Here is a 15,128-nt window from a genome sequence, read left to right as displayed (position 1 = left end):
TTACATTTTTAAACATTACTTTTCCCAGTGTCATCATCTTTCTAAGTTTTTAATCGTCACAATGATTGTTACTATTAAGCCCCCTCTAATACTGCAACACAGAGATACAGAATTCACATCTTAGCCTACATACAGGCAAAAATGCAGAAAAGAATCACAAGACCATTAGTTTTCATAACTGAAATACGATTCCTTTTTTGCGCTATCATTAAGTAGTAAAAACAATAAAGAAACTATGTTCTTAGTGTAATCACAGTTTTTGTATTTTTATTATTTAAGTGCCATAAGCAAAATATGATTGCACCATGCCCTATATTCAAATTTCAATGTAATTTAAAAATCAAAGTATTGGAAAAATTATTTTAATGTACAGCATTTTCCTTAAAATGGATCTAGCATTAAGCACCTCCAATCATGGTTCTTCCAGAATTAAAGAGGGCCACGTCAATAAACACACAAGCAGGCAGCATTACATTAGTACACCCTTATGAGTTTTATAGTATGCACAAAAATCAACTGTGGGCCTCATGAAAAAAAACAAACATACAGCTATTAAATCTATCCCGGTCCAGCCATAATATTTACAAGCATATTTAACCATGCACTGTTACAAAACTGCAGGAAACTCAGTAAACCTAGTTTTCAGATTCTAAGCTTCAAAAACCAAACCACCCACTAAGCCTGTGGCTAACACAGTTATCCTTCAAGAATATTGGACAAAAATAAACTGATGCAGTATGTTTTTAAGACTAAGTAGAAGTCTCTGCTTTGCTATTAGCAGAATGAAAGTCAGCCAGTCTTGCCATTCCCCCTCCTAGTAAGTTCTGGACAAAATTTTACTGTAAAATCTGTGCAGAACTAAAAGGAGGCTAAATCTATTTACTAGTGACAACCTCCAGAAAAATATTTTCTAGTTTGTGAATCCCTTACCTTCTCCCTGAACAAATAGCAGAGCACAGGAAAATTCAGGGAAACAGGATGAAGCTAACTGAAGATTCTTCTGACTGATATTTTAAAAAAGAAAATGAAACCTGAACAATACGTAAAAGAGCAATACTGCAGACAAAGCCCCAGAGGGTCCCAGAGAGACCCTGTCAGGCTCGAGAAGTGGACCCACGCAAACTTCATGAGGTTCAACACGGCCAAGTGCAAGGGTCCTGCACCTGGGTCGGGGCAATCCCCAGTATCAGTACAGACTGGGCGATGAGTGGATCGAGAGCAGCCCTGCTGAGAAGGACTTGGGGGTACTGATGGATTAAAAATTGGACATGAGCCAGCAATGTGCGCTTGCAGCCCTGAAAGCTGATTGTATCCTGGGCTGTATAAGAGGTGTGGCCAGCAGGTCGAGGGAGGTGATTGTCCACTTTCCTGAGACCCCACCTGTACCAGTACTGCATCCAGCTCTGGGGTCCCCAGCACAAGACAGACATGGACCTGTTAGAGCGGGTCCAGAGGAGGGCCACAAAAATCATCAGACATACCTCCTATAAGGAAGGGCTGAGAGAGTTGCGGTTATTCAGCCTGGAGAAGAGAAGGCTCCAGGGAGACCTTATTGCGGCCTTTCAATATATAAAGGGGGCTTATCAGAAAGATGGAGGGAGACTTTTTACCAGGGCCTGTAGCAATAGGACAAAGGGTAATGGTTTTAAACTGAAAGAGACACTGGAACAGGTTGCCCAGAGAAGTTGTGGATGCCCCATCCCTGGAAGTGTTTGAGGTCAGGCTGGATGGGGCTTTCAGCAAGCTGACCTAATGAAAGATGTCCCTGCCCATGGCAGGGGGCTTGGACTAGATGATCTTTAAAGGTCCTTTCCAACCCAAACCATTCTATGATTCCATGACTGTAAGGCCAGGAGCTTGCCCTCTTAAAGGAGCTGGATAGAGGTGAAGGTATACTTTTTCTAAAAGCATAATCTCTTGTTTTAAGTCTCCTTGTCAGACTATTTAGACAACGACAAATTTTTCAAGCTCTGTTTAAAAGGGGGAGGGAAGGAAGCAGGAGAATTTTAGTTTGGAGATCTTCAAGGCAAGTACACTGTGAATACAAATTAGTTTTACAAAACCCGTAAGTGTACTAAGGCACTCTACAGAAACATACTGAAATAAACTGGTGACAAATAAGGTAGAGATTCTGTGGAACATTTACAGAAAATATAGAAGATTACATAGTAGAATAGGAATGAAACATGGGAAAAGAGAGGGAAAAACAAGTCAATAACATTTACCAAAAATGTGTATAACTACTAAATATTATACACTGTTTTCTTTTTCTGTTATGCAGAGTGTTCTGCTTAAATATAGAAGTGACTATTACAACCTGTGAAATTGAAGAATGCCTTACTTTAAAAGTTCATAGATTACGCTGTATGGCTATCTGGTCAACTAAAACTTTCATGAGCAAAATCAGGAAGGGTTTGCACGTGACCTGCATACCCAGCAGCTAGGCAAAAAAAAAAAAAGTACAGTATTCAAATGAACCAGCTTGATAAAAAAAGATACTGAACAGTGGACATAAGCCAAGAGGCAAAAAACCTGGATATCCTGTATTAGAGTTCTTGTGAAATTTACTCATACTCCTAAGCCTTCAAATACATGCGCCATTAAAGTGATGAATGCAATTTTGAAAGGTCAAAACCAAGAAACAGTCGGAAAGCTATGGAAAGTCACTTAGCTTTTTGAAAAGATCAAAAGTGAAGTTACTTCAGACAGATGAAAAATAAAACCATCCTTGAAATTAAAACACGGACCCAGTATCTGTGTAGGATTGGCCTGGTCAAAGGTGACAGCATCCTTCTTCGGAAAATAAATATTTTCAACTTTTGCTGCAGCTGATTGGTAGGCGCCCATTCCTACATAAAGGAAGTAGGAAAAGTTCAACACTGTACCGAAGTGTCTGACATATAACAATATCCTACCGATAAGTCTCTCCTGCTGGACATTACTCAGAAAAAGATCTTTTAAAAACATTGAATGCTTATGCAAATAGCTGTCATTCCCTACATTATTTTTGCATTCAAGGGTTAAAGCAATACCTTCACAAACTGTTCTCCCCAATGTAAAAATTTACCGTACAAGTGTAAATTATTAACAGTGATTTCTGAATTACATGAACTAAATACAGAGTCATTCATAGGAATGGGTATTGCAGATAAGACATGAAAATGGCAAGGGTCCTTTTAAAACAAAGAACCCTGCTGCCCCTGAAATCTTATCTTTTGGTTATTTTCATTATGAATAGGCAAGGTTTTTCTATATTGCAGATATGACCAAGTTATGTCACATGCAATAGTAGCCTGAAATCTCTTTAAAAAAAGAGTAATAAAAAGCTATAATCTATGACTTACAATATTTTCCTAGAATCACAAGTGAATTAGTGGCTGATACTACTTAATGGATATATCCATTTCTTTGATCAACAACATAATTAGAAGGAAACCAAAAATCCTCTCAAAAACAGATTACATCATATATTTTAAAGCTTCTGTGCATGATTCCTGCATGTAAAGGAAGACTGTTATCCCCATTTTCTGAATAACTTCCAGACTATAAGCAGCTTCACTTGGCTCATTATTTTTAATTAAGTATAAGTTTCCATCAATATAGAATCGTTGTCAAAGGAAAAACCAAAGCAAAAGATCAGGGATGCTTTTCATTGGCAGGCATCATCTCTTACCTGTATATGGATCAACTCCACCCACTGGAGCTACTGGATTTGATGCTGAACCAGGAACATAGCGACCTGCACCTGAATGGAGACATTAGGCTTTTTAAACACCACCATCAGCAAAGAGGCAATGTATACCTGTATTGAGTTACTAGCTTTCAAACATCACTATTAAAGGTGTTATTTTGCACTAAAGGAATTAAAAAGAAGTCTTCAACACTTCCTGACATTTAAGGATGTCCTGGTTTCAGCAGGGATAGAGTTAATTTCCTTCCTAGTAGCTGGTACAGTGCTGTGTTTTGGATTTAGGGTGAGAACAATGTTGATAACACATTGATGTTTTCAGTTGTTGCTAGGTAGTGTTTACACTAGTCAAGGACTTTCCAGCTTCCCATGCTCTACCAACTGAGAAGGCTGGAGGTGCACAAGAAGCTGGGAGGGGGCACAGGCAGGACAGCTGACCCCAACTGGCCAAAGGGATATCCCATACCATGTGACATCATGCTCAGTATAAAAGCTGGGGGAAGAAGAAGGAAGGGGGGAATGTTTGGAGTGGTGGCGTTTGACTTCCCAAGTCACCGTTACGCGTGAGGGAGCCCTGCTTTCCTGGAGACGGCTCAACATCTGCCTGCCCATGGGAAGTAGTGAATTAATTCCTTTGTTTTGCTTTGCTTGCGTGCGTGACTGTTGCTCCACCTATTAAACTGTTTTTATCTCAACCCACGAGTTTTCTCACTTTTACCCTTCCGATTCTCTCCCCCATCCCCCTGCGGGGGGAGTGAGCGAGCGGCTGCGTGGTGCTCAGTTGCCACCTGGGGTTAAACCACGACAAAGGATTAAATCTATGTATATGTGAGGGTGGTGCTGGTGGCGATGATGGCATTTGCAAGCTAAGTGACCCACAGCTGGGAGACATTTTGGCCTGGTCTCTGGCACCCAGTGGTGCAAAGGCCCTCAGCACAGCAGATACCTTATCCATGACAAGCTCCAGGGGGAGGGCACCGCTGCCCAGGCCTGGCCTCGCTCTGTGCCTGGGGACAGCAGTGGCCTCTCCTGTGGGAGATGGACTCTGTGGCACTGAGGCCTCAAGTGAAGGAACTGCAGGGTCTTTGTATCTGTAGAGACCACAGCCTAAGCCACATAGCAACGGAGGAGACACAGCTGGAGACCAGAGTAGAACAGGAACAGAGAAAGACTGTCAAGATGGGGAAGGCTTCTGCTCCACCTGAAGATCTGCAACTGCAGAACAGGCACAGCACCCTGGCACTGGTGAGGACAAACACGCAACAGGGGATGCATCAGAGCCAGCTGAGACTGCATGTCATGTCTGCAAAAAGGGGAAAGGCAAGCAGCACTGATGGGAGGCTTCCTCCTGTAGGGTATAGAGGCACACATCTACTGACATGACATGGTATCTTGGGAGGTTTGTGTCTGCTGAGAGCCAGGATGCTGCACAGAGACCGCCAAGGCTTGCCTGACCTTCAGACTATTACCCTGCTACTCTTCCATATGGGCATCAATGATACTGCCAAGGAAGTCCTGGAGAGTATCAAGAGTGATTAGAGTGCTCTGGGGCCAAAAGTGTGAAGGGCCCATGTGGTGTTTCTTTGCTGCTGCCAGCAAAGCAAAAACACTTGAGTAGAAACAGACTCATCAAGTAGGTCAGCAACTCGCTGCAGGGCTGGTTTTGCAGGCAGGACTTTGGTATCAATGACTACAGGACCCTCTCTGAGGAGCAAGAGCTACTGATCAGGGATGGGACAAGCCTGACAAAGCAGGGCTGGAATGTCTTTGCAAATATGCTTGCTAAACTAGTGAGGAGGACTTTAAACTAGCTATGCCAGGGAGGGTTAAAATCTAAAATTTAGGGTGGAAGGTACCAATAATGGTCATGTAATAAGACAAAAGGAGTAATAAGGGAAAAAAGAAAAATACTTCTATGAATATACACATTTCTGTGTTGGCCATGCATATGAGAGTTTGACAAAACAAGGCTTAAGACCTTACTCCTCTGCTGTAGAGGACAGTGACATGAGGGCTCTCCAGACAGCAGAGGGGTCTCCTCTGCTGAACAGATCTGGACATGCTTTGACGGTGGCGGAGTCCAACTTATCAGTCTGTCCCACACTACTGCCCCAAACAGAGAACTGCAAGAAACAGTGGTCTGGAGCCAAACACTGAATGCAGCTGAACACGATAAAATATGCATCGTAAATGCTAGCAAGTGATTGAAATCACTAGCAAATGCTAGATTATGAATTTTACATTACCTGTAAATGGATCTGCCGCAGGTATTGAACTTGATCCAGACGAAGAGCCTGGAACATAACGTCCAGCACCTAGTGAAACAGTAAGAAAAGCAATGACTACTATACACAGCTTGAAATTATTAAAATGTCAATACTTCTCAGACAGAAGCAGCTCAAAAATAAAGCCAAACATCAAATACGTCTTATTGTTTATTGTGGTATTATAAGAAGTCTGATCCTATCCACACAGAAGCCTCCTGATGCTGAACAAATTCTTCCTAATTATTTGAAAGTCAGAAATTCGTTTTCTGGGGCATACACATTGCCTATTTGGACACAGCCAAATCAAAAATATGTGCGTAAGTTCAGATGACTGCAGCTCCATGAGTTACACCTGAACCTGATTAACGGCCTGTATTCTCATTTCTAGTTTGTTGCAAGAAAGATTTAGCTCAATTATTTTAATGACATTTTATTCCTAACTTCATCTTTCTGAAACTAGTCAAAGTAAGACTGGTTTATTTTGTAAATGTGATAAGCAGGATGTAACTGATTAACATGTTCAGCTTATGAGTAATTAACTTGTTCTAGTTCTATTTCCTGCCTGAAAAAGGGTCATTTATGTATTTCACTCAAGCTTCAGTTCATTCTCTAGCTAAATTTTCATATTTTTTTTTAAATTGCCTTAACAGCACCTGGCCACCTCTTGGAGTTTTCTTCCACTGGAAAAAAGACTAGACTGAAGAATACAACTGGCTTGATTAAAATTTTGTTGAAGATTTGTTCTGACAAATACTTCCAAAGTTTGTCAAGTTTTCATATTTTTCTTGTCAGATCTATCTGTGCCTTGCCCTCAATCATTTGAGGACATGAAAGTCCTGTACAAGAAGTGCAGGAGCTATGACACTGAAGTTTGCCTGAGCAGACAGTGAGATACTGAAAACTGAATGAGAAGCCAGGCCCAGAGGGTGGTAATCAGTGTAACAACATCTAGTTGGAAGCCAGTCACTGGTGGTGTATCCCAGGCGTCGGTACTGCATCCAGTCCTGTTCAACATCTTCATTAATGATCTGGAAGACGGGTCAGAGCGCAGCCTCAGCAAGTTTGCTGCGGACACAAAACTGGGAGGAGTGACTGATGTCATCATTTAAGTTTATAATTTTTACCTGTAAACGGATCTGAAAATTGAGCACTTGTACTCAGTGTTTGCCCCTTAGTGTTGTCCATAATGAACTTAGCCACCTGATCCAGAAACATAGGATTTAGATCATTCTTTTGCAGGAAGTTGTACGCAGTCAGCCAAGGATCATCAGTGATATTATATGGCAGTTTGTAGGAAGGCCCACTTTCATTTACATCAATAGTGAAAACATAGTCGTACTCCTTTAAGCAGAATAAAAATAAAAACAAATTAGAAGTTTGTCAGCACTTTTTGCATAAGGAGTATCAAATGCAGACTAATAATGGCCCAGGGCTAAGCCTAAAAACTTTAATACTGCTACTTGCAGATTGCATCAATAATACTCTCCTACACAGGGTGCAAGTAAAAAAATACTTAAACCATACCCTGTGTTTTCCAGAATTCTCTGTCTCAAGAAGAGCAGGCTAGAACAACATATCATGATAATGTGTGTGCAGATATATTACAAAATAACAGATGCTCCAGGTAACCCTCACGGACAGCTCTGGCTGCCTGCAAAGCCATAGGGCAGTCAGATGCCTCAAAAAACATCAGTCTTAAAAGCACACTTCTAATACTAGAAAACAACAAATTCCTAAGGTTTCTTTAAACCATGTGAGAGACAAAATTAGTATCTCAAAGGCATTCCTTCTGTGGTGGCACTAGACAGACTTTTCTGTGTATATTTCAGTAAAGAAACAGATAAAGATAAAGCTTATCTCTCTCTTCAGGTTCAAAAGTTACTATAGAAAAGGGGTACAGAAAGCCTGGTACCTAATATTTTAGGTAAGCCTCACATTATAAATTGTATGGTTCACTTCCTTTGGAAAGGAAGTTAAAACTAACTTTTCAAGGTATTAGCAATAAATACTAGAGAACTTGATCGTTTCTCTACTAATAGTTTACCTTTCTCCAAAATAATGTGTCTCCATTGGCTTGCTTGTTTTACAAAATGTGTTTCAAAAGTAATAAAGCAAGGAGTACTTATACTTTCACCGCTGAGTTTTAATAGATCAAAGAAGACAAAAAAAATACCAACAAATACCTATTTTCTAAATTATATTTTATCTATGCAAAGACTGAAATAAATTCTTAATGGGAAATTAAGTATTTTACTTTGGAAGTAATAAAACCAACTCAAGTTTGCATATACCTTTCCTTCAAATAAAACCTTTCCAGATGTTTGTTGTGTGGCTCCAGAAGAACCGACAACATCGCCAATCTTTATCCATCTTCCTTCACTAACACTCCACTGATATGCTTCTACTTTTCCATTATCTTTAATAAGCCGTGTCTGTCCATCTCTTGTTCCTGTAGACAGTAGTGTTTAAGAGTTTGAACAAATTCAAGAATATGATTTACTTTAGGAGAGAAAAAAAAGTCTTCAAATAGCACTTCAAAACACACACCAATATTTAAAGTCACAGCACAAGAAGTAACTAGATACCACATGTCGCAAGAAGAATAGCAGAAATCTTGACAATGGCATTTTACAATTATGGTAATGGTATCTGCCACCAGACTAAGTTGCAAAAGCAATCCTTAAGTCAAATACTTCAGAAGTTTACCATTTTCCCAAGGAGATGACAATCAAGAAAGGTGGCATTCTCCCATAGTCTAACAAGATGGGAAGCTTCATATGATTGTAAGATTTATGCCACTTGCTGATCAGAGCCAAGGGCTGAGGTCCCTGGTTACTTCACCTTGGGAAAAAGTGTTTCTTTATTTAAGAGTAAATAGCTACCACTGCTTCCACTGTATTCTCAGCAATCTCCCAAGTACCTTGAAAGTGTAAACTGACTCAATCAAGACAAACTCTTTTTCAAGCCAAAAGCTAAGGCAGAAAATTTGCATCTACTTTTCTTTTAGGAAGAAAATTCCACATTTAGTAGTCCTTTTGCAAATTACATAACTGTCTCATGTACTATTGGCACAGCTGGCATAACAGATCCAAAACATCTTGAACATGCTGCAGCATCCTGAATTCCACCTTCTTCTAAATTACCTCATAAGATAAATATTTTTTACTATTTTAGTCTACAAAAAATATATGTATTTTTAAACTAGAGCCTTGCCTCCAAAAGAATCAATGAAAGGATAGTAGAGCAAAATTAAGCTGTTTTCTTCAGCAACTCTACTGAAAGTGATCAAAGCCTTAATTTTGGAAACTATGGAAAGTTTCAATACCTCAAAATCAAGATTTGGAGGCATCTCTAACATGAGAAAAGTACAACTTACCAGGTTCTTTAAGATGTTCTCTTCCAGGAAGATCATCAGCATTAATATCTCCTAAATCACCAGTTTTAGGGTCAATGGATGCTTGGGAAAGCTCATTTTCAAAAGCTTGAATTTCCTCAGCACTTGCTGTACGTTCCAAAGACTCTGTAAACACTCTTATAATTCCATCACTGAATGGAGGGAAAACATTCAAACAAAAATACTATTTTAAATGTCAAAATGATTACATACATTCTAACAGTGACTTCTATGTCACAAGAAACCATCATTATTTCTAACAACCCCTTCCAATTATTTTTATGAAAGGAATTTGCTCTCATGCTGAAAACACCTGGAGAAGGACTTGAGCAGGTAACCTTATCCATAGTGTAATTTTAAAATCAAGGTAGGATATGCCTATTAAAAGGGTTCTTTATACAGTACTTCTAAGTCCCTTCTCAGCCTATTCATGGTTTACCACATTCCCAAAGAACTCACTCTACCTCTGCAATTCACATAACAAAAGAATGACTTTTTTGGATGAAGTATAGCACATTTAAATTTAATCCACACACACACTTTGATGGCTGTATTTGTAAATCTAGATTAAACTGGTATCTAAAGTGATGCTTGCAATTTCATCAAGGGTTTGCAGATTTAGATCTAAAAATACACTGCAAGTAAAACCTGGATACCTTGCACCAACTACGATGTCACCATTGTCTAACACGCAGCAGCACCATACAGACTGAGCTGGGAGTCTGATTGTTTGAGCACATTCCCCTTGTTTCCAGATTCTAAGAGATCTATCCTCTCCAGTAGTTACAAAATCTGAAAAGAAAAAGAAATATAAAAACTTTTAAAGCATAATTTTAGTGATACTAGATGCCATTCTGCAACTGGGTATCTAAAAATTAGAACAGTAAAAGAACCTTTCTACAATTTAATACTTCTCTCAATTGCAAGAAGAGAGCTAAAAGAAAGCCACCGCACAGCTGTCTTCTCAAAAAAAAAAGTGCATTAAATGCAGACTAAAGAGCCAAACAGGGAATGAAATTATGCTCAAGACAAACAAAAGATTCCTTCCTCCTTTCAAGAGTTTAAGCAAAGAACTTTGAACAATTTTATAACCATCACTGTTTTATTTTACACTATACCTGCATAGTTTCACATTTGCTTTAAATTCAGATTTTTTGCAAGGCAGGCCTGCTTTTTCAGGAAACACACATAAAGCACTCTCAAAAGTCTATAAACTCCTCAATGAGGAATTTTAAGGCGTAAGAGATTTATGACATACACATCCACTAGTATACATGCACTTTACCTACCTCTGCAATTCACATAACAAAAGAATGACTTTTTTGGATGAAGTATAGCACATTTAAATTTAATCCACACACACACTTTGATGGCTGTATTTGTAAATCTAGATTAAACTGGTATCTAAAGTGATGCTTGCAATTTCATCAAGGGTTTGCAGATTTAGATCTAAAAATACACTGCAAGTAAAACCTGGATACCTTGCACCAACTACGATGTCACCATTGTCTAACACGCAGCAGCACCATACAGACTGAGCTGGGAGTCTGATTGTTTGAGCACATTCCCCTTGTTTCCAGATTCTAAGAGATCTATCCTCTCCAGTAGTTACAAAATCTGAAAAGAAAAAGAAATATAAAAACTTTTAAAGCATAATTTTAGTGATACTAGATGCCATTCTGCAACTGGGTATCTAAAAATTAGAACAGTAAAAGAACCTTTCTACAATTTAATACTTCTCTCAATTGCAAGAAGAGAGCTAAAAGAAAGCCACCGCACAGCTGTCTTCTCAAAAAAAAAAAGTGCATAAATTGCAGACTAAGCAGCCAGACAGGGAATGAAATTATGCTCAAGACAAACAAAAGATTCCTTCCTCCTTTCAAGAGTTTAAGCAAAGAACTTTGAACAATTTTATAACCATCACTGTTTTATTTTACACTATACCTGCATAGTTTCACATTTGCTTTAAATTCAGATTTTTTGCAAGGCAGGCCTGCTTTTTCAGGAAACACACATAAAGCACTCTCAAAAGTCTATAAACTCCTCAATGAGGAATTTTAAGGCGTAAGAGATTTATGACATACACATCCACTAGTATACATGCACTTTACCTGTTGAACAAATGTGCAAGAGTCCCATACACCACACAAAGGTCACTGACTTGGAATTTCTTCTGCAACTGTCTGCAACAGCTAGTTCTGAACCTCTAAACCTCTAACTCTGAAAACAAATGCAATTAAGCCCCACACATAAAATTCTTAACCTAAACTATTTACAACGTACTTTGAAAACTTTCTGGGGAAGTATCTAAATTTACATTATCTCAAACTGGTAAGCCATGCATTACCATTTTAGTACTCTGCAAACAGTGCTGAAATACAAGTGGCAACCTAGATGATAGTTTTGCCTATTGCTTCGCCAAAGTTTCACTTAAGCCTTACAATTAGGCCTAACTGAGGACCTTTCATCTCACATACTGCCAGAGCAATTCTGCTGGAGGTGTGATTTGGAGTCAATCACAATATTTTTTTTTAATTATTTATGCTAAAGGAAAGTAGTAAATTAAGTACTACCTCAAGTTCTTTAGTTGTGGCAGCTCCACAGAACTACAGAATGCCTACCTTGTAATTTCATTCTGGAAGAATGTTGTGTAATAGTCACAAAAATAATCTTACCTTTACATTGAGGGAAGACAGAGATGCTGTATATATAATTTGTATGTCCATAATACACCTGCAGACACTCGCCAGAGATCTGCCATCTTCGAACACTAGCATCGTTAGCACAGGAAAGGAATTCCATTTCACTGAGAATAGCTAAACCTCTCACACAATCTTCATGTCCTTTACAAAAGAAAGGAAAAGTTTTAATGCAGCTTTTCTTTCAGCAGTGTATAGCAGCAGTATACCATTTCTATTTAGCTCACATCTAAATCCTGGCAACCAATCTTCATTATGGGAGCAGTTTAAAAAAAAAAAAAAAAAAAGTAATTCATTCCTCATTATTCTCTGAAAAAAAACCCCAAACTAAAAGTGATGGGATTTCTGGGCATACAACTTGAGAGACTTTAGAAATCCTGCCTAAAACTTGTTCAATTTACCTATGGTTTGGGGGGGGGTAATTTTTTTTCTATTTTCAAAAGAGCACATGACCCTGATGAAATTACCAACTGCAGCAATATTTACCAGTGAATGTTCTTTCACATCTGCCTGCCTTCCACAGTTTAATAGTTTTGTCAGCTGAACCAGTCAACATTAATCCCTGTTCAGGCAGTATCTTCACTGCCCATATTGCAGCTGTGTGACCCTGCAAAAAACCAACATTGTTAGACTTGTCAGAATCAAATTCAGAGTACCTATTTTATATTCATGCAGAGGAACTTCATACCTGTAATGTCATCATACATCTGTCACTCAACCAGACCTTGGCTGTCGTGTCCCATGATCCACTTAATAATGTGCCAAATTTCCCAGATGAAAGGCTGCAAACTGGAATGAACATTCAAATCAGCACTGACAAGTTTCCTGCGTTGCCACCAATCTTACGCCAGCAAGTTAGAGATGTATTTAAGGCAATTTACTTGGTATTACTAGCATATTTCATGTTAAGGAGTTTGGGGAAGAATTAAGTGGAACTGTAGTTGCACTGCAACTTACAAAGGAGCTGCTTAAAAATGTCTTCACCTTAGATTACAGAATTTCACATTTTTTTGCCATTCATATTTTAAAATTTCTCTTCGTACCAGACCTCTTCAGAATATGTTGACAAGGAGGTTAGGTAACTAGTCAAGACACAGAATTAATGCAAAGGTTTGGTTTTGAGATTACAGAGAAAGCCAAGGTTTCATCAACACGTATTAATTTGTGTCCTCAAGCAGCAAGATTTCGTACAAAAAATACTTAGCTCATCTTCTTGGAAGGCAAAATACTACCACCAAGAAACTGCCGTGACATTTAAAGATTTAGGAAAAAGATAATCTGCAAATGCTCCAGTAATACACAGGTATAAAACTGAAGACACATGGTGCTAATAAGCTTATACTAATAAGTTTACAAAAAGACCTAAGTTATAAACAGAGAGTACCCTGTCCATCTAATCGTTCATAAAAGGAAAGTACGGCCTTATGTTTCTTGCTTCTGTGACTCCGCAGTGGGAACTGGACAGTATTCTACCCCTGCCACTTGCCATGCCCTACTTTTTCCCCCACCTTAAAACAGATTTTACAATTAATGTAATTTTACTTTTTTAAATGTTTTACATTACTGTAAAAATTGCTACAAATACTTTTTTGTAGGGGAATCTGTAACTTGCCTAGAACACCTCATCCCTTTTTGCACCTCTGGAGGGAGTGTGTCACATGCTATTTTAACTACTCATCCATCCCACGTTTCTGATAAAGTACATAAGCTATTCCATGCCTCCTTACACAGTGACATTATCTTTATTTCTCAGAGAAAGCCAAGAGGTTTATAACACAAAAATAAATTTTTGGTGCTGCTTAGCAGTCCAGGGTATTTTCAAACTTGTCTCCACAATCATTCATTAACACAGTTAAAAAAAGTCATAAAACCTCCAAGACTTAAAAAGTTTTTTTGACACCCTGTAATAACATGATTAAACTGTTCAAAGGTCTATTAAATACTAGATCAGCTCATGAAAAGACAAACTTAGTATGCTAATATGAAAACTGATGAATCTTTTACTATATAGCTCAAGAAAAGGTACACAAAACTGGTTTAATATGTCACATGTTGCACTGACCTGACTAAAGAGAGATGAAATTTCTGCAGTGAGCTTTTAGTCTTCACTATGTATTTAAAGCACCAATTAATATTAGATCCCCATCTAGGTAACAAAATGAGCAGTGAAAGTTTGTTTATTTAGGAAGCTCACTTTTTCTACTTCTATCGACTTTGACATAAAAATGAAGCATAATACATGGAGAACTAAATTAACTGCTTAAAAATGCAACTCTTGGCAAAAAGGGTAATCAGTCTGTAAATTGCCATGTGTTCACATACCAAGTAAAAGCTCAAGCATTTATCAGTGTAAACTTGGAAGTCCTTGCAATGAAGTCACTGCATGAATGGAGATTATAAAATTTTGCTATGTTAAATACCAAAGAAATCAAAATTCAGTTTTATAACTTCAACTTAACTTCCTCTCTAACAAATCACATTAACTTTTATGCAATAAACTCGAAAATAAAATGACTACGTACCTGTGTTCTTATGACCCTTAAGGACGTAAAGAGGAGCTGGGTTGTCAACTGTGAAAATGCAAATATTATGATCATTGCCACCAGTTGCAATCAGCCCACGAGGATAGAGGTCACTTGGAGGTATGATGCACACACAAGATACAAAATTTGAGTGGCCACTCATACAGTGCATTTCAGTAAAACGCCTGTTAAGACTAAACATATACGATAATCAGTTCAGAGTCATGACAGAAACAGTACTTATTTGAGGCACTGAATTACAACAGGTGTTTTATACTCCCCACTCTTGAATTAATAACTATGCTGCGCTGTGCTGAATAAATACTATGGATGACGTAGGAAGAACGAAAGACTTACGAGAAAAATTATATCCCCGCATTCCAACCCAGTAAGCAATATTTAAAGCTTTCCACTTGTTTTTCAGTAATGGTAGGCCTGGAAGGACTTAGTTTTGTTTTTCCATGCTCGTTAGCAAACACTGTGCCAAATTTGATCAGAGGTAGTTACAGTTTGCCTTTATGAAATCTTTTGTTGTATCAAGACTCAAATATGTACCCC

General features: G+C 38.4%; 1 protein-coding gene across 1 annotated transcript in view; it reads right to left on the bottom strand.

The window, feature by feature from the left end:
* Window positions 1-14,759, bottom strand: part of PLAA (phospholipase A2-activating protein) — a 17,251-nt gene extending 2,492 nt beyond the window's left edge. Inside the window, exons 1-11 of the mRNA XM_009328950.1 lie at window positions 14,571-14,759; window positions 12,737-12,837; window positions 12,535-12,655; window positions 12,025-12,192; window positions 10,831-10,966; window positions 9,332-9,501; window positions 8,247-8,404; window positions 7,080-7,296; window positions 5,935-6,003; window positions 3,674-3,745; window positions 2,748-2,849 (exon numbers count right to left, since the gene is read on the bottom strand). Coding sequence (XP_009327225.1) covers window positions 2,748-2,849; window positions 3,674-3,745; window positions 5,935-6,003; window positions 7,080-7,296; window positions 8,247-8,404; window positions 9,332-9,501; window positions 10,831-10,966; window positions 12,025-12,192; window positions 12,535-12,655; window positions 12,737-12,837; window positions 14,571-14,742 — 1,486 coding nt within the window. The 5' untranslated portion in view covers window positions 14,743-14,759. The remainder of the gene's footprint in view (window positions 1-2,747; window positions 2,850-3,673; window positions 3,746-5,934; window positions 6,004-7,079; window positions 7,297-8,246; window positions 8,405-9,331; window positions 9,502-10,830; window positions 10,967-12,024; window positions 12,193-12,534; window positions 12,656-12,736; window positions 12,838-14,570) is intronic.
* Between the last annotated feature and the right edge of the window lie 369 nt (window positions 14,760-15,128).

This window comes from Pygoscelis adeliae, unplaced genomic scaffold, assembly GCF_000699105.1.
Source record: "Pygoscelis adeliae isolate BGI_AS28 unplaced genomic scaffold, ASM69910v1 Scaffold127, whole genome shotgun sequence".
Classification (NCBI taxonomy): Eukaryota; Metazoa; Chordata; class Aves; order Sphenisciformes; family Spheniscidae; genus Pygoscelis; species Pygoscelis adeliae.
The sequence above is the reverse complement of the archived record's forward strand: the minus strand, read 5'-3'. Positions and strand labels throughout refer to the sequence as shown.